Source organism: Mus musculus, chromosome 14, assembly GCF_000001635.26.
Source record: "Mus musculus strain C57BL/6J chromosome 14, GRCm38.p6 C57BL/6J".
Taxonomy (NCBI): domain Eukaryota; kingdom Metazoa; phylum Chordata; class Mammalia; order Rodentia; family Muridae; genus Mus; species Mus musculus.
The window spans coordinates 100,020,292-100,045,584 of record NC_000080.6 but is presented as its reverse complement, the minus strand read 5'-3'; the positions used below and the strand labels follow the sequence as shown (position 1 = coordinate 100,045,584).

Genomic DNA, 25,293 nt, shown 5'->3' with positions numbered 1-25,293 from the left:
ACATACATTTCAGGCAAAGCACTGGTACACATGAAATGAAAATAAAGCAAGTCTTTTAAAATAAGGTCACCATGAACTTTTATAACAAAATCATGGTTGCCTCAATATTTAAACCACACAGCTGAAAGTAAAATAAAAGTAAACAAAACAAAGTAAAGACAATTCATTCTCAGAGACTCTAGGAGGCTCAGGAGGTAGCTGAGTGTCTAAGATGCTTGCTGTGTAAGCATGAGAAACTGAATTGAGATTTCCCAGGGACCTGATAAAAGTTGGGCATTGTATCTTGTCCACGTCTATAAGTCAGTGCTAGAGGTAGCATGGAGACAAGTGCGTTTTGAGGTGTTGTTGCTGAGCTTTTTGAACCCAAACAGTGAGCTGCAGACTCAGGAGAAGACCCCACATTAAAAATTAAGAAAGATGGTTTCAGGGGAGGATACCCAAAGTCAGCCTTTGCCTAAATTGCCTAAATGCAGAGGTGAGTGTACTATCACCCACAAACTCACACACCCTTATAAGCAAGGGCATGCGTGCTTATACACACACACACACACACACACACACACAAACACACAAACACACACACACACACACACACACACACACACACACACACACACACACACATACCACTTCTAAAATATTAATGCCTCAAGAAGAAAAAGAATTGTCCCCAAAGGGCAATCTTAAAAGTCAAAAGAATGATGACAAATTGTTGGTACCTGTTTCATAAAGTCACACATGTCATTTCTTTCTAAAAATACTACTTCTTGTTTGGGTACCATTTGATTCATTTGTTTGTTTCAAGGGATAGCATTTAAATACTAAACTTCATAGTGTGAGTTATGTACTAGAGGGTACAACAAAATATGTGCCAAAACTAGTATAAAGAAAAAAAATAAAGCACAAAGCAGTTCTCTTTATTTTTTTCATTTCTCAATTCAGAAATGAGTGAGAATAAATAGAACGACAAATAGAATGCAAAAGATAGCTAAAATAAATTTCAAGTATCATTGATGTTAGTGGAGGTAAATGACTGCAGGAAGAAGAGTCCTGGTCGACCCCTAAGAGTCTTCTCTGTGTGAGCCCAGGGCACTTGCCATGAATAATCACTGGAACTGTAAATCTGCTCAGTGTTACACTTCTGGGTACATTATGTTCAAAAGCACGGTTGACTTTAAGAAAAGCCTGAGTATGCCTTCTAAAAGACACGAGATTTCCCTTGCTACTCATAAGGAATGTCTTAGAAGGAAAAAGTTGTAAAAAGTCAAATCTGAGAATGTATAATCCTAGACCATTAAAGTGCAATGAGCCTGGAGCAACCCTAAGAGCAGACAGAGACCAGCTAGGCTGAAATATGGGCCAACATTCCTTTGCTGAGAGATGGATTTTTTGGTTATTTGATTAAGCCATTAGGAGGGTTACAATTTGTCTCTCAGTAATACAAAATTAATCACAAAAGACAAAAGGCAGAGATTTGAATTTTAATTTGTTTAATTATGTGTAGTTTTCAAGGAAAACATCTAAATATAAGAACAAAAGTTGAAAGTAGAAGATCAATGACCATCCCTGACTTGGTCATAACTTTGTGTTTCACAGAATTCATATTTGAGTACAAAAAGCACAATTACGGTGGGAGGAATATGTCACAGTCATGTATGAGGACAATGTAATGAGTGCAAATTCACAAACAACTAAGAATCATACAAAGAAAACGGAGAGCAAGATTGAATGGACTTGAAGTATTGAAATTCCTTATACATGAATGTAGATTTCATTTCATATGCTGTCTTACTGAGGTCAGCCTAAAAACCTAGTAAACATTGGTGGCAATACTGAATCAACATGTACAGAACCCCGAGTCAAGTAATTTATAAAACATGTCCTTTTAAAGACTTGCAATTGTTGTACAACTGGGACAAAATATATGCCAGAAAATAAATGTCCTCCTCCTTCTAAAATTTCCCTGTCACACCACGCGATTTTACTACTCAACTTAACAAGAAAACAGTACCATTAAAAACGCGATACTGAGATTTAACAACTTTAGAAACTACTTCTAAAACAGATAAAAATTATAATGGAAAATTTGAAAATAAAGAACAAGATAAAATATTACGTACCAAAGTTGGTTCAGTGCCATAAAAATAGTTTTGACAGAAGGGAAATCATAGATACACTAAGCATGGGTGGGCATTTATAATGCTATAAAAGAGACCCATGTTAATCACAATAGTTTGTATATCTCAAGTACTACAAATGTATGTCTATCACATTCCTTTAAAGCAATCCAGTGGTTAGGAATCTTTCTAGTTTTGACAATGATCTTGCTTATTTAAGTATTCTTTTGATGAACAAGATTGAAACTGAGAAATAAATAATATTCAAATTATTGTTAGTTTTTATTATTGATCTATTCACTCAAGTGTTTAATTAAAATGTTAAATATTATATATTAAACACTTACATATACATAATGTATTAATATAATGTATATATTATATATATTAAAATGTCTCATATGTGTGTGTGTGTATATATATAATAAACTTTATAAAAACCAAGAGTTCTCACTCTATATTCCAAATTCATCTCCAATAACTCTCAGGCTCATACGATGTGTCAGCCTCCCAGGTTGTGGGGCCCAGTTTAACGAGTTATAATCTTCAATACTTTAATTTAACCAATAGAAATACTTTACTGAGGTTTTAAACCAAACTGAAAATTTTAGAACTATGCCTTTACTAATAAAGGATAAAATTATGACGGTGACAGTCATTCTCCCTTATAGCTTAGTTTTGGTGATATGAACTAGTAGTGCTTAGAGCTATCAGTCAAGGTAAGCCATATACTGTGATGATGAGTGGTAGGTTAAAATAGAACATGTTTGACTGATCTTCATTTTAAGAGTCCTGTTTCTTTTGTTTCCTTTTTCCTTTTTCCCTTCTTAACAAACCATTGTTCTCTGTTGAAGATAATAAAATTCTTGTTTTGAACCTATTTAATTCAAAGCAGGCTGACATCAATTCAGTGACAGTTTTCTAAATAACTGGGTTTACCAAGGTTGAACTATATTGTAAAAAGAACATCATGTGATTTCTTTTATAGGGGCACATAGCTTTCTAGAAAGAGTCACTGATTGATTTACAATCTGTCCTAGTTTTTCCAATGCATAATTGCTTAAACTTATTGAGCATCCACAAAATGTTTCAAAGAAGTCTCCATCTTCCCTTCCCCCAGGCTCACTCAAGCTTTCTTTCTTTGCTGAAAATATGAATATTGCACCCATATAGAATTGCCTACTGTCTCTATAAAAAGTAATACATCTAGTGTCCATAAAGTCCCAAGGTCAAATATTCAGGCATTCCATAAATACCTTATCTGAAATCATCATAGCGTGAGCCAAAGCTATAAAAATTCAGTACCGCACTTCAATACTAAGGAGCCCACAGCTTCTCGGGCCTCTCTTGACCTCATCTTTATGCTCCCTGTGAACAGCCCTCAGCCTTACCCTTTCACTGCCAGGCTACCCTTTGGTTCCCTGACTTGCTTTTTCCAAGCAAGTTCACTTGTATTCATTTGCATATTTAGTGACTTACTTGCTTCAGTGCATCTTTTGGAGTGGCACCATATGTCTACCGTTCGAATGAGGAATGCCCTGGGCCTCTTAAACACCAGAGTTGGGCTTTTGCATCCATCACAAATACCAATTAATTTTAGACATTTTAAAGCAATGTAATTCACTAGTAGTTCAAACTCGCCATTTTCTTTCCTCCGAGAACAGTGTATTGAAGATTTTCATACTGTGTATGCTTGCCCTGGAACATAAATGGAACCCCAGTTCATTTAGTCTTTAGGCTAAATAATTGATAACAATTTCGACTAAGCAAAGATTTATGTGGATTTCAGAAAAAAACACAAGATAACTATGAGCACGTATAACATTATGAATGTATGGAACAATAATATAGGGCTTTGGAAACTTAAGCCCAGGACCTTTGAGACATGACATAACTATAGCCAGTTAGGATTTGCTACCTAAATTGATTCGGGGGGGGGGGGTTATTTGAGAAGCATTGGAGTACTTACTATTAGAAACAAAAGAGCCTTGCTATACCTGCCCATTTGCATTAGAAAACAGAATTTTGAGAATGACAAACTATTTGAATCTGACTAATGATGAAGTGTTAAAAAATCTTATTCTCATGTAATGAAGTTTTGGGAAGGAATTCTCTCTCTGTGACCAGGCAGGTGATTCTCAAAGATTGCTCCTCTGTCTGTTTTTCTCTCTCCTGCTTATTTTTAGAAATTACGTCTGCTAAAGTGATTTCTTCACTACTTACTGAATCCTCATTTAGAAGAGGGGCAGAGGTGAGGACGAAATTGGTAAATTGATCATTGATTAGCTTGTTTTAACAGGCCATTAACAAATGGCCAAGGTAATAGAAACGGTCATTGCCATCCGTGGCTGAATCCATTAGAACATTCTAGGATAAAGTGATGTAATTAGTTCTCACTCTCAAGTTTTTAATGTGATTCTTCTTACTATTCATTGTTACACACACTTACTTGACATAATAAAGATTCTTCCTCCAGGCTTAAAACTGCAACAGTATATACAGCAGACAAAATGGAGGGGCAAGTGATCAAAAGCATGCTTAAGACAGGAATGGGCAGGCAGAGAAAGTGCATCAAGAGCTAAGAAAACGGTTCAGTGGATAATGTGCTTGCGAGATGAGCCAAAAGACCAAGGTTCTGATCCCCAGCACCCAACTGAAAAGTAGGGGGCACAGTATACCCTTCACCCCAGTGCTAGGGATGAGGATAGCCAGAGCTTGCTGGCTAGCCTCTACGCCAAACTGCAAAAACCCAGATTCACTGATTGAAAAAAACAGGAGAAGCCATAAATGAGGAGAGCTGACCTCTTACTGTGGAGAACACATGCATGCATCCACATCTGATTATATCTGTGGGCAAACAGGCATGTATGCCTGCACACATGCACAAGAAAATCAAGTCTCATCCATTCATTGCTTTCCACAGAATTGTCAGGTATTTGAAATGTAGCAATTCCTGTTCCCATGAAGACCCGTTAGGTTCTCTTGCCTCTGACAGCTCCCTTCCCCTAGCTGAGCAAGAGGCCTTCAGTTTTACAATGGTAGCTCTTGTTTTTCCGAAGTGTTTTGTCTCCTTGTCAAGACTGTACTTCACAGAAGCACTGCTTGGTTTGCACGACGACTTGGCATCTCCATACCTAGTCATGAAGATGTGTTAGTAAAGGGAATTGAGAAAGTATGTAAATCCAATTAGAGTAAACCAGCCAGGCACAGTGAGTTCTAGCCATAAAGAACTGGATTCTGTAATACTCAATAGCTTATGATCCACTATAACTAGTGGCTTCTTCCTCTTCTTAGCTACTCTACCTCTACTAATATGGACACACCATCTGAACACTGTGAATAGTTTTCCCTATTCTATCCTGGGCAAGGTCTGAACTCTCCTGCCAGCTTCCTATCAAAGTCCTCCCTATTCCTGGCTCAAGCATGCAGGACTTTGGTCATCTACAAACTGTCTGCCCATATCCCAAATCCTGAGTGTTCAAAATACCAAATGAAACTCTATATTTTATTTCTATGTTTCATTACCTTTGTTTCCTTTCTGCTGCTTTGATGAATAGCCTGACCCAAAACAACCTAGGAGAAGAATGGCTCTATTTGGCTTACATTTCCATATCACAGTGCATCCCTGAGAGAAGCCAGGGCAGGAACTTGAAACAGAAAGCAAAGCATGCTACTTGCTATTCTCCAGAGGGTCAGGCCCAGGAAAAGGTGCTGCCCACAGTGGGCTGAGCATCCTATAGCAATAAAGAATTAAGACACTGTATAGACATCTCCATAGTCCAATCTGATTTAGACAATCCCTCAATTGAGACCCATAGGCATAGAGATTAAACTTTAGAATCTACTTATATTGGAATAGCCAGGCATGAGAAAATTTAGACTAACTGTCCCACGACTCATAATGAATAGGGCACTTCCATTCCAATTATATAGGCCATAGAACTAAGCAAGCAGACTTCTTCAGTACTAAAAAATGTGGCTTACCTTAAAACTGAGAAAATCTTTTATTCAGGGCTTAAGGTGATTTTAAAATTCTAACATATTAAATACAGGCATACTTTTAGATGTATGTAATTAGTCACTTTAGACAGGTGGACTGTGGGAAAAATGTAGAATTATTCTCTGAATATTTGCTGGGTTAATGCTTATTGCATTTCTTCCCAAACTGTATTGCATTAACTGTGCGTACAGTGTTCTAAGATATATATATGTATACACATAGGCAGATAACTTTAATATATCATGAAAAGTGGAAAAGTTGGTTAGATAGATAGCATATTATGGGATTCCAGAGGAAAATTCCTAATTGGGCTAAAGTGGGTATCTGAATACTTCATGTCAGAGAGACTGTCTGAGCCACAACTCAAAGATGCATTAGGGAAATATTTGAGTATTAGGGGAAAACAGTCCAGAGATAATTATGTGTAGAGCTAACAAGGTGTGAAAAACTCTGAAGTGTCAGGAAAGTGAGGAGAAAACCTGTATGTCATTAGACTCAGTGTGGAGGACTGAGCAGGGCAGTTCTAAACCATGGAACATCATCTTCGTTCTGCTTAGCCGACTGCAGTGGTTGCTGGGTGATCTTTTATCTGTCACTTCTCTTATTTACATGACTTCTCAAACCATCTATCCACTGTTTCTTCTTACAATTATGTAAATCAGCAAGCAATTCTGAAACACTGGCCACTCTAGCGATTCCAATCAGTCAGAAATTTAATGTCAAATTAAATTCTTATTTAAATCTATTGAAGGGATGGGAATGGGAGCCGAGTTTGTCCTTTCGCTGGCGTGAGTACCACAGTGAGGAAGCAGGGATGGGAATCCACTGCTCTCACTCATTGCTAAGGATGCTAAGAATGCAACCACCCTCCTGGCTTGTTAACTCAGCCTTGAGGTGCTGAGTGTTGTAGTGGCTGCCACACCAATGAGGTGGCCTCCATTTGTCTTCTTCTGCATCCCAACCCTCATGTTGGGATCAAGTAGAACAACCAGGCCTTGAATAGTGAGGATCAAACAACGCAAGTCACACAAGCAGATCAGTGTCCCCATGCACTGTTATCTTCCTTTGAGGCACAGTCATGGGGTCAAACATTTATAAAAATACTGTACGGTGTCCCACCACATGGTCCCACATTGCAATGTTGACTTGAAACTTTTTCTTCTTCTACAATTCACCTGCTGTTTTTTTTTAATCCACATTATTTCAGATTACTTTCTATTTCATTAACTTGAGTTCCTTTCATGAAGCATATCATGAGAAAATTATCCAGTTTAATGAAGGCTTTTAAACAATGGTTAAAAAAAATGTGTGGTTTCCAGATGTGATAGTCTGCTCTGTAGAGGTCTTTAGATACTAGTTTTCAGCCATGACTAGCAAGAACTGTGATTTCAGGTCTTCAGTGTAAGCAATCAATGAGGCTTTAACATTCAACCTTTCTTTGTGGTAACTCCTCACTCTTTACAGGATTTGAGTTACATGACTGTCCATGGCCTATTCATTAAATATTTTCATTGCATTCATTTTTAGTTCTATGCTAGAAAAACTGGAGTTTCCAAAACTACTCTTCCTTCACTTTAAATCATATTAGAAACTACTATTCCTGGAACAACATTATGAACTAACCAGTACCCTGGAGCTCTTGACTCTAGCTGCATATGTATCAAAAGATGGCCTAGTCGGCCATCACTGGAAAGAGAGGCCCATTGGACATGCAAACTGTATATGCCCCAGTACAGGGGAACGCCAGGGCCAAAAAAATGGGAATGGGTGGGTAGGGAAGAGGGGGAGAGGGTATGGGAGACTTTTGGGATAGCTTTGGAAATGTAATTGAGGAAAATATGTAATAAAAAATATTAAAAAAAAAGAAACTACTATTCCTGGAAGATGACACTAAGTTCTTCTTTAAAATCTTTATTTTCATGGTTTTTATCCAATACTCTTTTGCACATATTTTCTTTCACTTTACTATGATTATCCAGTTCCATTTTCCTGTGATTATAGTGCCAACTTTGGTATAGCCTGAGTGATAAACATTTTTATTTTATAAGTGAATACAAGTTTTCCTCCTCCCCCACTAAGTGTGTGTGTGTGTGTGTGTGTGTGTGTGTGTGTGTGTGTGTGTATTTCTGTGCATGTGTATGTGTAGGAGATGTTTGTGTGGGTATACATGTGTGTGGAAGCCAAATTCAACATCAATTGCCATTCCTAAAGAGCCATATTTTTTTTGTTTCTGAAACAGGCTCTGTCATTGGCATGGGGCTCAATGAGTAGGCCAGGCTGCTGAGCAGGGGGTCCTAGGTATGTCTTTACTACTCTGACACTGTAACTGAGTGTCAGACTTGGCATTGATTGATGGCTTCTGATAAACAGAATTTTTAGCTGATCCCAGTCTGGCCACCAGACCAACTTCTGAACTCTGTTGTGATTTAAAAATCCTTCAGATGGGACATAGAAGTTAGTCACCCATGCTTCCTTTACTTGTGTGTGTTTAGTGAGTATATAAATCCTATATGTCAGTCTTTTATAAATAAACATCTGTATTCTGGTCTCTACTTCAATGGGGGCAATTTTTTTCTTCTTTCCTTTCATTTATTCATGTATGCATATGTGTGTGTTTGTGTGTGTGCATGTATTTTGAAACTGGCTCTCTCTGTGTAGCCTGTCTGTTCTGGAACCTGCTTTTCAGACCAGGGTGGCCTCAAACTCACAGAGACCTACCTGCCTGTGCTTCCTGAGTGCTGCCAGGCCTGGCATCATTGGGAGCTATTTTTAATAATATGGTATAGTTTGTGTGTATGTCTTTTTCCCCCAAAGAATCAGTTTCTTGTTTTTATCACACTTCTTCTGACCAGCAAAAACATCGAGGATTTCATAGGTTATCACAGCTCGCATATGACAATATAAACCAGCTCACTACTGAAGAATGGATAGGAAAGAAATTACTTCCTAAATGATAAGTGACAGTAATGGACCATGCCACCATTTTATAAATCAGGTCTCTTCGGCCTCTTTAGGACTGAGGAATAATTACTTGAGCTTCAGTTACTCTTCAGCTTTTGAGTGACAAAAGGAACTCCATTTTGGAACAGAGAAGGAAATTCACTTCCACAATTATCTTATCTTATGCTGGTGTGATGTGTTGTACAGTGTGCATGAAGACTATGAAATCTGTGTTACCGTCGTCAGGCCATGGACTTTGTTTCCATGATATAGCAGTAATTCTGAAATGCTTATAGTTCCGGAGAGCTGGTTTGGCCCAAACTCATTTAGAATGAGTGAATTGGTAAACAAGTAGTTGACCTTGACATTGGCTACTCAATGTCAATCTTCCTTGTCTTTGTGTAGCAATCTGTCTTTGTTTGTCTTCTTCTGTCCTAGCCCCCACCACTCCCACCCCAGCAATGACTCCTCACAACTGTGACTTCTGAGATAAACAGCATCACCAGTTTAAATCAGGTAACCGTGTCTCCCAGCATTTAGTTTTGATAGTCACTAGTTGCTGGAATAGACTTCGGGTGTAATCTAACAATTGACATTTCAGTGAACATTGCAATTTATCCACTAGTGAGAGATCATCCCCTCTTTTGGAGACCAAATTGATACAAATTATCAGATTTAATAATCTTTCTAGTATTAGTTCAAGAATAAAATAGATGTTAGTTACAGTAATTTTTTAAAAAGCCACAACCAACCACCAGCACTGACTTAGGTGCTTGTCATCTAATAGTTTCATTCAGAACGTTTTCAACACAGCTGCTAGTATTTAGCTAGTATTAGCAACATTGTCGTAAGCATGAGGATTTGTTATTTAGAAATTTTCTTATGTCACAGAATGGAGGCAAAGCCACCACACAATCCTAGGTCTTATACAGCGCACGCCCTTAGTCCTTCCTCTGTGTGACTGTCGACTGTCATCTTAGTTAGATCTCTCTCGTGCTTAATAGCTATGTACCACATTTTTACTATCACCTCCCGCATATCTTCATGTTGATTCTCCAAGAGAAAAGCAATGCCACTAACAAATCAGCTTTCCTTTGTCATCCAGCATGTGTCTGGGGTGCTCCTTCCCACTGTCAATTGGCCTGTGTTCAAGAACTACAAATGGATTTTAATATGAGCCTGCGGGAAAAAAAATACAATTATGGTGATAAATCTGCAGGAATCATATAATGAATTGGAAACCCTACATAAATGCTTTTTGGATTATCTGTCACTTGGGATTACTTATGCCATGATCTCCTCTATGACTGTAAATAATTGAATGTTGGCTATTTTACTGCAACTGGAAGTTCTGATGTTAAGGAGAAAATGAAGCATGTAAATAGGTGTTTGCTTATTTATTCAGTGATTAATTTCAGATTTTATCACAGGAATCATTTAAAACGATAACACAGAGTAACTTCATCTCAGGGAGCTGTGCTCTTCTTATGTGGACGGGAGGGATGACTGATGTGTCTGCCTCTTCTTCTGTTTATTCACTAATAAACAATCAAATAACATGTGCATGTTGTGCGAGAGATATAAGGAAAACTGTTTAATGGAAAAATCATCACACTAAGATAAGTTTGTGAAGTCCCTGAGAGCTTTTCCTTAACCTATGGGCCCTTCTTCTCTATTAAATGACACTGTGGTCACATGAAGCAACTGGAAAATGTCTTGCCAAAGTGATGACAGAAGCATCTTGATATGAAGCCACACGTTATAAATCAGACATGGGAGGTGTCAATGCATTCACATTTAAGCCGTGGATTTCAGGGTCAGAGTTCATTGAAGGTTGTTTGAGTCGAATCCACCTATAGATGGATGACATGTTGTTTTGACCTTCTCATGTGTCTTTCTATTCATAAAGCATGTCTGTCCCATTTTCTGCAATGAGATATCATAAGGGGTAAGCAATACAGAGCTGTACATGTTATGTACACATGGTGGTGTCCCTGTGAAAACAGTCCATCGATCTGGCTTGGAATTAAGACTAGGCATTTTCCTGGGCTTGTTTAGAATGTTTACTTCACAGGCAGATTCTATGTGGTGTTGAAAAGTACCCAGAGAACATATGACTTATGTCCTCTTCAGTCCCAAACACGCTTGATTAACACACACACACACACACACACACACACACACACACACACACACACACATATCCCTACCTGAACTTAAAGCACAAAACCTGAAAATTAAGCAGGAAATGAAGGCATATGGACACACAGATAGATTTGTGTAGACTGGCAGGTCATAATTCCAAGGAATTTTGATTCTTGCTCTTACAGCACATCCACACTGCTACTCCACTGCTTAAGTGTTCAGTGTGTGGTCCCAGGAATTAAGTCAGGTCTTCAGGCTTGGCAATGGATGACTTGGCATTTAGTCATCTCAACACTCCTGCCTTCCCTTTGCCTTTTGTTTCTTTTTAGACAAGTTCACATCAGGTAGCCTTGGTTGGTCTAAAGCTCTCCATGTAGACCAAGCTGCCATTGAACTTGAAACAATTTCCCTGCTGCTACTTCCTGAGTTCTGGGTTAGCCAACATGAGCCAACATGCCAAGAGAAACTACCTATTTTTTATAAAATGTAGAGTTGAGACACTCTCCGTTGTTTTATACACTTTTTGGTCAATGAGTGCAAATGACTCTCCAGGGATGGGAAAGGTTTGCTTCTTTCAGGATGAGGGTTAAAAATCCTTTTGTAATATTCATAAATGGATTGTAGTGAACATTCAATATAGTTGATACTCTATTTATAATGTTCATTTTTAATTAATTAATTAATTTTTTTACACTCTGTATTTTTCCCCACCCCACATCCACCCTCTGACTGTTCCACATCCCATACTTCCTTCCCACCCCCTGTCTCTACATGGATGTTCCCACCCCCATCCCACCTGACCTCTAAACTCCCTGGGGCCTCCAATCTCTTGAGGGTTAGGTGTACCATCTCTGAATGAACACAGACCTGATAGTCCTCTACCATATGTGTGTTGGGGGTCTCATATCGGCTGGTGTATGCTGCCTGTTTGGTGGCCTAGTATTTGAGAGATCTCAGGGGTCGAGATTAATTGAGTCATTAAACTCTGATGAATTAATTGTGAAATTTTTTCACCGAAACAGAAAATGCTTTGTATTACTGATGCCTGGTTGTGGATGGTGGTGGTCCTGTTTGAAGTACAAGTGTATAGAGAACCATGGTCTTAACCCAGTGTAGTGACTGGATTACTTGCCTTTAGTGATAAATTATGCTGAGCACACATGTTTAGCCTAATTTCAGATGATAGATGGATTCGCACATTAATGTCTGTAGAATATTCATGACACCAATAATAAGCTGATCATAGCAGCGTCCATGACAAATTGAGGTTCAATGAAGTTCATGATTTCACTCATCGTAATATCATGTATTTTCTTTCCTCTGATGATGCTGTGAAAACACACACACACACATCATTGAAAATGGAAAAAATACATAGGAATCTCCTATCAGTTTAGATTTTTTCCCTTAAGATATATTTTGTATTAATAAAAGAAGATTTAGATTAATATGTAGATAAAAATGTTCATTAGGAGTCAATGCAAAAGTATTTCATATACATTATTTTCAATACTTTCTGAAAAATGGGACATTATTTCTTTTTATCATAAAGTGACCTGAATTCACTTCAGTAAATATAGTAAAATAGTTTAAAATGAAATATAATCCATATCTCCTCTAAATGGCGATCTGGTTACCACTATAAATAAGGCAATCTATTTTCCTCAAAATCTCAGATTGACACAAATGACCGAATATGATTCTTTGGGGGTAATTTGCCTTCTCCTTTATTTTCCCAGAATGAAATATTTATAGCCAAAGTTAATATAGAAATTATTCAATATTTTAACTGAATATTTATAGTATTCATTACTAAAAATATAAGAGGGCATCATCCTGAGTGAGGTAACCCAATCACAAAGGAACTCACACAATATGTACTAACTGATAAGTGGATATTAGTCCAGAAACTTAGGATACCCAAGATATAAGATACAACTTGCTAAACACATGAAACTCAAGAAGAACGAAGACCAAAGTGTGGACACTTTGCCCCTTCTTAGAATTGGGAACAAAACACCCATGGAAGGAGTTACAGAGACAAAGTTTGGAGCTGTGACGAAAGGATGGACCATCTAGAGACTGCCATATCCGGGGATCCATCCCATAATCAGCTTCCAAATGCTGACACCATTGCACACACTAGCAAGATTTTGCTGAAAGGACCCAGATATAGCTGTCTCTTGTGAGACTATGCTGGGGCCTAGCAAACACATAAGTGGATGCTCACAGTCAGCTATTGGATGGATCACAGGGCCCCCAATGGAGGAGCTAGAGAAAGTACCCAAGGAGCTAAAGGGATCTGCAACCCTATAGGTGGAACAACATTATGAACTAACCAGTAACCCGGAGCTCTTGACTCTAGCTGCATATGTATCAAAAGATGGCCTAGTCGGCCATCACTGGAAAGAGAGGCCCATTGGACTTGCAAACTTTATATGCCCCAGTACAGGGGAATGCCAGGGCCAAAAAGTGGGAGTGGGTGGGTAGGGGAATGTGGGGGAGGGTATGGGGGACTTTTGGGATAGCATTGGAAATGTAAATGAGGAAAATACCTAATAAAAATATTTTTTAAAAAAGCCATTAATTTGAAGAAGAGTGGAGAGGGGTATATGGGAAGAAGATTTGTAGGGACCAAAGGAAAAGAAGAAATGTAATTAAATTATAATCTTGAAGAATTAAAATATAATTTTAGAAGTAAAAAAAAAAAGAAATCCTATACTATAAAAATTGCACATAAATGTTAAATTGTTATTTTCCCAAGTTCTAGTCAGTTTTAATTTTTAAACATTACTTATTTTTATTTTGTACATGAGTGTTTTTCCTGAGGCCAGAAGGGGGCATTGTATTCCCTTGGAACTGAAGTTAGAGACAGTTGTTAGGGCCCTAGGCTGTGCTGGGAATTGAACCAGGCTCCTCTGGAAAGGCAGGCAGTGTTCTTGATCTCTAAGCCCTCTCTCCAGTCCCTCCTCATCTGCTTTAATGCACAACTTCAATGTACATATCTGCCTCTTCACAGGGGCTGCTTTGTAAACCATCCAGGCAAGATTCTTGTCTATATTGCTGGAGATACAGGTTCCATTCAGGTCCCTGGGCATTGTAGCATTGGAATTGTTTTTCTCACGGCAATCTAAAAAACTTACTTGTGTGAAATTGAAAAGATTGTTGTGTGTGTTTTCTTCCAAACACAACAGCTCTCTTTAAAAAGCTTCTTCACTGTGGTGGCACCTGACACCTTGTGCTTATTCCAAAAGCTTCCTAGCTGTCTGCTGTCTTCCCTGGACTGTAATTTTTCTCATTGGCTGGTTTGTTTTATGTCTTTGTTTTAGAAACATATTCTCACTGGTGACCCTTCAATGGCATTTGTTGAAGGTTGTCAATTCCAAATAGGACTGAATTTTCCATTGCACGGTATTTAGGAACATGTTTGGGATGGCCTCTGAATGTAAGGTTACGTCCTCTTTGCTTAAGAGTATAGAAAAATGGAATGGAGAGGAGAATGATACTGGCCTGTTGCTTCGGAATATTCACAGGTCTCATAAGAAGTTCGCAAGCTAGTGTTTACGCCCTTGTCAGCATTAATGTCACAGAGCGCACATGCACTTTCAAGTGTGTCTGAGTATATGCATGTGGGTGTGCTGGTGCATGTATGCTCACACACGTAAATAGTAGTGTAGGCTGAGGCCAAAGGCAGCCTCATTTTCTAAAGCAGTATCCAACCCATGCCCTTTTATGTGACTGCTTTTCTCATTGGCCTGGGACTCACTGAGTAGTTGGGCTGGCTGCCTATTAAGCCCAGGGACCCACCTGTCCCTGCTTCCCCACAGGGCTAAGGTCATAAGAGAGCTCCATCACACCCTGCCTGTTTATCAGGTTCTTTATTCACAGATATCCACCTAGACGCGGCTGTCACCATTTTTATACTCCTTATGTTATTAAGTGTTCAGCTAAGAGCAGCACACAGCTGAAATTGCCTCCATCATTTAAAGTCACGTCTGATTAACCAAAGTCTCCCCTTTGGGGAACAGCTGGACTTTCTTACTGTTGCTTCTTTCTTCCCTAGGCTGCACCCTCATCTACCCTGTGCATACATGGCTGTCTTAGTGCACACAGAGAACAGAGTACTCATTTGTAGACATCATTCTATGTGAAAGGATCGATCTTGTGCACTTGTATGTGCCTCATGGGTGCAGAAGGCAAAGGGTTGGGGAGGTGGCTTGGCAAGTGAATGGGAACACACTTGCCACCAAGCTTGACAACCTGAATTTGATCAGTGCAACCTTCCAAGTAGAAGGAGAGTCCTCTCTTCCTCAAGTTGTCATCTGATGATATCTTACCCATTTGCAAACACACACACACACACACACACACACACACACACACACGGCATGCAAACACTCAAACACCTAAGAAAAAAGAAAGAAGGAAGGAAGGAGGAGAGAAGGAAGCAAGAACTTTTGCAATTTAAACACCATCACATCAGCTAGCAATCAAGAAGATACTGCACGGCCTTGCTCCCGGGCCAGTGGAAGCAGATACTTCCTCAGTTTAGATCCCTCTTTTCCATGTGTGTCACGTTGACCACTGGCTAACTGCAACCAATTCTAACCTGACCAGATGAAAAGAATTTAAGTGGTTTAAGATACAAAATAACTTGTTCTTGTTGTAACAAATGTAAAGCACAGAAATCAATTACATTATGCTAGCACTCTCTTTTCTTTGGTCTTTGTATTTACATATAATATTGACATTCATGTCTGGACATAGTTGTCCATCATTTCGGTACTTATGGATGTCTGCTGTTAATTTGAAAATCAGACACACAAAATCCCCTTTCTTTCCCTTCTTTAAATCAACACACGTGTCCACTCCAGAGTTTGAGAGGGGAGTCAACTATAAATGTTGATTCTGATTGATTTGGATAAACGATGTAACTTGGGAAAGCCCTGTAGTGAAAAGTCATAGGAAATATAACAACTATGAAATAAGGAAACGACTGGGCTCAGTGGGCACGTTTGTGCTCAACACTTTGTGAAGGCTCACATTCTCAGTTCGGGAGTTAAGCTGATAAACACATACCAAGCACAAGATCATTGATTTACTTACATTTTGGTTTTTCTTTTATGCACTATTAGTAGTGTGTGTGTGTGTGTGTGTGTGTGTGTGTGTGTGTGTGTGTGACAGAGAGAAGGAGGTAGGGAGAGAGAGCTAGAGCACACACATGCATATATATCAATCAGGACAGGTTGAGGGAGTGGAATTTCCACCATGCCCATTCCTGAGGTTACAAGCCCTATGCCTTTACCAGCTGAGCCATCTTGCCAACCAGGTCCCGTATTTTCTTGAAGAATCACTTCCTACATTTTCAACTGAGATGTTGGTTTGGAGCAGTACCTAAATATTCATTCAAACATGTCATCCTTTCACACTGTAGAGAACTTGGTCAAGAATTTTAATATCGGTAATCAGAGTAGGATAGTGTGAGTGGCTTCCTCTCACTCAGGAATAATATATGTGAAGTGACAGTTTATCTTTCTTTAGTATAGCTTTATGCCTTCCTGCTTTTATAAACTTACGTTTTTATGGCACTTCTGTTTACCACTCTGCCCTTGAACATGTGGATAAGAAGAATCTCTAGAAACAAGACAAATTAATAAGTATTGGGACATATACAATGAAAGGTCAACAAGTGGGTACCATTTTCAGTAAAATAAAAGTACAGAGAATCATGTGCTCTAGCATCCAATGGAGAACACTGAGAACCAAGCACCCGACCACAGTTGTGGGGTGCTCTCATCAGGTGGCTCAATGGAGCACACTGAGAACCAAGTACCCGACCACAGTTGTGGGGTGCTCTCATCAGGTGGCTCAATGGAGCACACTGAGAACCAAGTACCCGACCACAGTTGTGGGGTGCTCTCATCAGGTGGCTCAATGGAGCACACTGAGAACCAAGTACCCGACCACAGTTGTGGGGTGCTCTCATCAGGTGGCTCAATGGAGCACACTGAGAACAAAGTACCCGACCACAGTTGTGGGGTGCTCTCATCAGGTGGCTCAATGGAGCACACTGAGAACAAAGTACCCAACCACAGTTGTGGGGTGCTCTCATCAGGTAGCTCAGAGGAAGATCCTGGGGTATGGAGTTGTGATGAATGTCATATTTTAAAAACGGCCCTTTAATTAAAATATAGTCTTATTTAAAATAATGCAGTAAAGGTGCACACAAGTAAAGGTGTCCATGGAGACCACAAGAGGGCTGTGGAGTCTGGCTCTGAAGTTTCAGGGGCCTGTGAACCCCCTGATGTGAGGGTTGGCCAAGAGCTGAAGTTCAGAGAAGCAAATATCCTTCAGTGTTGAGCCTTTCCCTCCTGCCCCAGAACATATATTTTCAATCACAAGTCTGAACACTAAGCGAGACTCTGAACTTCATAAAACTAAACTAGTGTTGTGATAGACCAGCTCTGCTCTTTGCGGGTTGTTTACATGGTAGCATCAAGAAATCAAATCAATCACACCACGTGTGATCCTGCAGCTATGATGTGGATTTCTTGTGGATCGATCCAAGTAATCTTTAAAAAAGAAAAATAAAGCATTCACATATTCAGGATACATTTTAACTCCGTGATGTCCGTGAGAACCACGTATTCTATTTCATAATGGGTATCTGCTTGCTTTGTAAGGCATGCATCCCAGCAGAGACTCTTGGCAAGCTTGGACCAGATTTTATTGCTTCACTGAGTTTTCCAACACTTTTGGAAATCGGTTGACTTTCTTTGAGGATTTTACTTCCAAGAACGAAGAATTCTGCTCATCTTCTTCTCTTTTTACTGCTACAAGAACGTGGGGACATCACCTCAGCCTTCATAGCAATTTTACAAGGCTGGAACTAGTGTTCCTGTTTTCTCTTCTGAAAAATCCTAAAACCTCAGCAAATTCAAAATGACACTGCTAATAAAAATTAAACTGGGTTAGATCATGATTTCAAATCGTTGGAATTTTTCTCCAAGACTCTTTTCCTTTTTTATAGCAATCCAGAACAGCTTATGATAGAGACATGATATTAAGGAAATCATTTTAGAACATTGCCTAAAATATAAGCTTGAAATTATTGCTCAAATTTTTTAAAGTAAAATAAAGCATAATTTATGGAAATGGTTGATAGATAGTTGCCACTACACTATTTGTGTTTAAGACATCCCCAACTCTCTGGTCCCATTAAAGGTGTAGCAGGCACCATATACATCTTGGATAACATTCATTAGCCTGTTCTTCAAATCCTTCTCCACTAGAAGACTCCTGAGTTCTGCTGGAGAGATTTCCCGGGGTGTCCGTTCATAGTTGTTGCTTTTTAAAATTTACAGATGATTAAAATACATGATCTCAATTAAAGATGCCTTATGTTTCTTGGCAGACCATGATAAGATTCTGCTGTTGGTAATTGTTGGCTGAGGGAAACCTCTCTCCGATTCTCCAGGAACTAACCCGCGGGAGGCTCGGGTTCCTTTGCACATTCCTTCAACAAAATGCTTAGTTTCATTTTCATTTCTTCCAGAAGGAGGTTCTTGCTTAGGAAGGCTCAGCTGTGTTCCTGAAGTTGTTTAAGTGAATATGTCACTATGATGCTATGTGTAACATTTTATCATGTTGATTATTGTATGTAAAGCCTACTAGTATGTGTGATAAGGCATGCACACATATTTTCTGGGGCATGTGAAGTATATTGTCAGACGTATTGTACTGGACTTTCGTATGTATTTATACTATTATTTCCTAAAATATCATTTAGTAGCAGAAATTTTATGGTGGACCCTTCCAAAAGGTATGATATAACCTTTTGGAAAATGAAATGTCATGCTCTCTGACAAAAAATCCCCGTGTATTCCCTGTAGCATTAGGAGTGGGTTGTTTTTGCTTGACAGGGAGAATGTAGAGAGTTCCATCTTCCATACCAGGGGAATCAACAGTGAAATTCAGTTTCTATGACAACTTCCCAAGTAAAAATCGGTGTGTATTAGAAAACCACAAAAATCACTTAGTTGGTACAGCGATAAGATGTCCACGGATGTGTCCAGAATTTAGACTTTGCTGATGAAATTTCGCTGCACAATCCTTCCGTTTATTGACAGAAGTATCTGGTGTAAAAACAATCTTTGTTCTTTTTCATTGGCTCTTTGGTTTCCCTTCCCCTTGAGGTCATCCCCTCCCCCACCCCTCATGTGTCCCAGCCAGTTTCCCCTTTGCTTTCCAGCTTCCTCTGCACTCTCTCCATCTTCTCTGTTTCCCTTCAGCTTCTTCTCCCTCTTGGTGGTCACTTGCATTCCCAGCACCTCACTTCAGCTTCCCACTTAGGGGGACCAAGCCTCGGAATTAATCCATTTCCAATTTCCTCTTTTGGGAAACAAATAAATGCCCAATGGTGATTGCAGAGTGGAGTCTTATGGGCATTTTCCATGTCTTAAAAGGAGGAAGGAGGGTCTAGCACAGCTGTTTAAAGGCCTCGTCCTCTCACATCACTGACTTTACAGACAGGTCTGTGCAGCCCAAAGCTGAAGTACAGACACTTTTACCTGCAACATGGTTCTGTGTCCCCGGAGAGTAGTAATGGCTTTTGGCATATGATACCCTGTCAACATTGAAAGCAGATGAAGGGTACAACAAAGATGTTATTGTCTTGATACTGATAGGGCATAATTATTTAATGTATGGCTTCATTTCAACGGCTGTATATTAAAGAGGAGCTGCCGTGTGTCTCTGTAATGTTTGTGTTTATAAATTTACACATAATTTTCCAAGGCCCCTAGTGTGTGATCTAAAGGTTTGGTTTATGCTTCCTAGTTATTTTAGTTTTTGCGTAGGAGAAAGCTGTGCGGTTTTCAGGCATCTGGGAAAAGCTAGGTATGCTCTGAGCTTTGTCTTTATGGAAATATCATCTTTCCAGTGAGGCTGAGCGGATGTCGTTAGCTGATGCTGTAGCATGACTTTTGGTGGAAGTTGGAGATTAGATAATGCCAGGCAAATGGTGGGCTCTCAGTCACAACACAGAGAAAATGGGGCACCTCCTGAAGCTCAGTGATGCCGCATGCCCTGGAGCCTCCTCTTTATCAGCTCCATAGGCCCCAGTTCTCCTGACATAGTCTACCAACGCATGCTTTCCTTTCTGTTAGGAATGGTTCCTACAGGCTCCTCACCTCTTTATCTGCAAACGTCAGTTTCTGCATAGAGTCAAAATAACCATCGTTTCCAAATTAAAGGTCTTGAATTTGTCTAATATGTAATGGATCCAGGGTATGTGTCATTAAAGAGATTGGTACTGTTTAATAATATATTTAATGATTTATATTTTGGATTTTGAACCAGTTTCTATCTGTTATGGAAGCAATATCCACCAGGGTTTTCTATGTGTGTGTAATATGCTGATAAGAAACAACTCATAGTATTCTATGAAAACAAAACCCTAATGATGCTTCTGAGAGTAAGCATCCTGTCCAATAGGAAGAGTGATAATGTCTTCAGACGTGCATGGAAGTCGTGAAATTTACATTGTTTGGGTGTTTGGCTGTTTGTTTCTTAATGTGTTTGGGATGGTTTATTAAATTGTTTCTCAGCTTTAATGCCTAAAGTGCAGTTCCTGGTTAGAATTCCATACAGGAGGCATTGCAGAACTCGGAGCTTTTATAGCACTAATTCATGTGCTTTTGCAGGCAGTCATTTTAGGTAAGAGGGAAAAGGCATTAAAACATCAGCCCATTTCCCTTTCATTTGATCCGCTGCCACAGTTGATTTGTTGTTTTTTTCTCTCTCTTCATTGTGGCAGAATAAAACACCCTCACACTCCTGCCTATTGTGTCCTCTGAATAGAACTATAATTTATATTCAATAATGAAAGTTTTTAAGAACAATGTTTCTTTTAAAACCTTAAAATGCATTTTCATGTTTTCAGGAAGACTAGCAAATGAAAATCTTTCATGAAATGACCAACTTCACATAATTGTTGTTCCAATACCATAAGAAAGCAGAAAATAATGATTTGGGGTTTTCATCTGAGAGAATAATACTAATGTGAGTGTTGACCTGGTTAAATTAGGTGTAACAAAATAGTCTGCTATGGTCTGCTTCTATCAAGGCTCTACTGACACACTGGAATAGAACATGGGCCATGTGGTTCCAGATGTGTGCATTTCATAGGTACTTGTTCAACTTCGGAATTAATAGGTGTGTGTCCATGTCCATTAATAATATACTGAGAATACTAGTATATTAAACTATAGACTATTTATTGCTAAACTTTTTTCAATAAAACTTACAGGAATACAAATGAGCCTAAACAAAACAATCATTTTAAATGAAACAAAGTGATTGTAGACAATTTAAAATTTCTCATATAGATTTTCTAAAACCTGTTTCCTCTAGTTCAGGTATCATAACTGTGTTCAATATCTTCCAAAATAAAATGTGGCGGGTATTGAGGGTTAAAATCTAACACATACAAGTGATTTAACTTCGATAACTTGATGACCGGCCCTGGGAGACTGGCGAAGACTGTGTGCCTTCTGACGACTTTGAATGAGCGTGTCCCAGTAGTTCTTGTGCTGAACATGAGTGTAGAAAGGTCACAGCGAGTTCCCCAAGATTGCTACTGAATGATATTTTCTTTCTAGATCAGGATCATGTTGCACTAGGGTAAAATCATTCACCGCAGTGTAGAACTCCAGAGCTGGAGAGGGTATTTCAGTCCATTTAATGAAAGCTCTCATTCCTTCATAACAAGACACCGAGACAGACCGCTAGTGCAAGAACAACTCAGAACAACAAAGGGAATGCTGTTGTTAAATAACTCCTGTTTGCACAGTTCTGAAACAGTGTTTTACACACCGAGCTTGTCTTTCGAAGATTCTACAGGGATTTAGTGATTATTTTTAAATTCCTGTGACCTCTTGTATGAACCAGTGCATTCATCTTAGGAAGCTGTATGTGCGTCCTTCCAATGAAAAGGAAACATACTCATGTTAAATGACTTCCTTCTTCTCTGATGCATTTTGCTCTTTTAGCTGTCATTATTGTGACTGTCAAAGAAAAATTCCTTGAATATTTGAGTGAAAGAACTAATGCTCCCCTGCAATAAGAGAAAAATTAATACACCTTCAAATTAGTTATATATTTGTTGAAATATATCAGCGATAATGACAAATCTGTTCCATTTTCTCCTTGCAGTCTCCAAACGTCCACAACTACCCCGATATGGAAGCTGTCCCCCTCTTGCTAAATAATGTGAAAGGGGAGCCCCCAGAGGACTCACTGCCTGTAGATCACTTTCAGACACAAACTGAGCCAGTGGACTTGTCAATCAACAAAGCCAGGACCTCCCCTACTGCAGCGTCATCCTCCCCTGTCTCCATGACAGCGTCCGCCTCCTCACCTTCTTCAACTTCAACCTCTTCATCCTCTTCTAGTCGTCCAGCCTCATCCCCCACTGTTATAACATCAGTATCTTCAGCATCGTCTTCGTCAACAGTGTTATCTCCAGGACCCCTTGTTGCCTCTGCATCTGGCGTGGGCGGCCAGCAGTTCTTGCACATCATCCATCCGGTCCCACCTTCCAGTCCCATGAACTTACAGTCTAACAAACTCAGTCATGTTCATCGAATCCCTGTGGTGGTACAGTCAGTGCCGGTTGTCTACACAGCTGTACGGTCACCTGGAAATGTGAACAACACTATTGTTGTACCGCTCCTGGAGGATGGGAGGAGCCATGGCAAAGGTAAGAGACATGAAATCTTGATGTTTTTACAACACCAGAGAAAACCATGCATTTTTGTTTTTCAATGACTGGAACCTAGATTGTGTGCAGACACTATGTTCAAAGAAATTCTGTGTAGAACCTTGTAGACCATATGATTGGCCATATTGAATAGGGCACTGCTTGAAGCAGCCACACTTTTATAGACACTTCCCTTAGCTAGGCTAAGTCCATATACGTATTTATTGAGCCATTTTGTGTCAGAGTATTGATATCTTAATTTACAGAATTATGCTTCCTTTGAATGGTAAAGTGGGATAGACAGCCTGTTTACAACAGAATTACATGCGAAATGAACATATATAAATCCCTCATAGACATTAGTCATTGTGAGTGCTTTCAGGTAAATAAGGATTTTTTTTTTGTACTTGTTCAAACAAGAATTTTTAGATGGCAGTAATACAAAATGCCATGATGATGGACTGAATGGAATTTATACATCTATTTCTGAGTGCGTTTTAAAATAATTTGATATTACAATGATTCCGCTAGGTGTGGTAGACTCTTCCTTCAATCACAGCACTTGGGAGGCAGAGTAAAGTGGACCTCTAAGCGTCTGAGGCCAGCCAGGTTTATAGAGAGAGCTCCAAGTCAGCCAAGGTATATGTAACAAAAGACTGTCTTTATTTACTACTCTGTACATGGTGAAGATACATCATGACCAAGGCATCTTACAAAGAAAGCCGATTGGTTGGGGGCTGGCTCTCAGCTTCAGAGCATTAGTTTATGAACATGATAGCAGGAAACATGCAGAAGTAGCCGAGAGCTTTACATCCTGATCCACAGCAGAGACACGGGAGGCCTAACATGGACTTTTGAAACTTCCTCCTCCAACAAGCCACACCTACTGCAGCAAAGCCACACCTCCTAATCCTTCTCATTCTGCGGAGAGTTCCACTCCCTGATGAATAAGCATTAGGTCGAGGAGTCCTTGGAGACCATTCTCTTTCAGACCAGCACAACCTGACACAAGGATAGATGTGTATCTTTAAACTTGCAAATAGAGTTTGCTTTGAATCACCTTCTAATTCAATGACTATTGTCTTAAGTATCGGTGATCTATAATGGAAATATTTCAATGCAGGACACTAATGTTCCCTCTAATTCTTGGAGGTAAGAAGATACTTTGTGAAATGCTGATGTTACAATATCTAGTTATTTCATTCATTGTGGTAGTCATGCAGCTGTATATGGAGTTACCTTCTGTGCATAAGTGATTGCCTTTTGCAGAGTTTTAATAGAAGAAATTGGAAATCCCATTAGACTTTGCCTATTTTCTTTTCTACATACAAACCTAAATACTATACCACCCTTCTTCAAATATAAAAATATCATATTATTGACTTATTCACTATGAAACTGAGTGCATATTTGTGTATTTTGTCTGCAGAGGCCAGACACGATGCTAGGATCAGATTTGCCCAATATTGCTTTTTCCTCTGACACTGTATTACTACTGAGGCCCATGATTAAAACATGATCAATGAATGCATAAACTGCTGTCTGCTCATAAAATACAAGGAAACACGGTTGTTTTGCTTCTGGTAAAAGGTAGGATTCAATATTGAGAGATGATATATTATTGAAAACTTGGCAGTATGTTTATAAACATCTATATAGAGCTGTGTGCTTACCCCTGGAAGTTATTATTTTATCAATATTAAATTTCTTCCTAGCACTCAAATAAGTTTCACCTTCCCTCTTTAACAAAGTTAAAAATCTCCTGATTCAGGAGTTTCAGTTTTCAAGGTTGACAAGTAAACAGACATTCATTGCTTTATCTAACAACCCCTGTTGCCGTGCTTCACATGGTTTAGGTTCTAGCACCCTGCCTAGGGGTATGGGGAGAGAAAGGCATGGATACACATATATTGAAACTGGGATCAGGTTGGGCTTTCCTACTGCTACCAACCTCGACATCAGCATGTTTATTAGGTACAATCCAGGGGCCATGGTGAGCTAGGCTCAGTGGGCTCTATGAGGGGGCAAGCTCAGCTTATAGCCATCTGGGAGGAGGAAGCCATAGCTGCTGGTCTGAACACACTGATCAATCTTTTACCAACACTCAGTCTCCTTGAGGAAAGCTTTGCCATTCATCTTGAGTCAAACCCACGTAGATAACAGCTTAGTCAATTTCCCATGAGTCAATTGGCCTTTGTGTCTGTGACATGGACATGCCTGTGTCAGAATACATATTTACTAACTCAGGGGATTCCTCTGCTCCCAACACTGTGCGTTATCTACTACCATGGAACAGGCAACTGGTCTGAACAGCACTGGATTTAAAAAGT

At 39.3% G+C, this 25,293-nt stretch overlaps 1 protein-coding gene across 12 annotated transcripts in view; it reads left to right on the top strand.

Moving 5' to 3' along the window:
- Klf12 (Kruppel-like factor 12) overlaps positions 1-25,293 on the top strand; it is a 419,711-nt gene that overhangs the window by 240,307 nt on the left and 154,111 nt on the right. For all 12 annotated transcript variants that reach the window (XM_011244971.3, XM_030247664.1, XM_006518625.4 and 9 more), the window contains one exon: positions 22,417-22,963. In XM_011244971.3, coding sequence (XP_011243273.1) covers positions 22,417-22,963 — 547 coding nt within the window. The remainder of the gene's footprint in view (positions 1-22,416; positions 22,964-25,293) is intronic.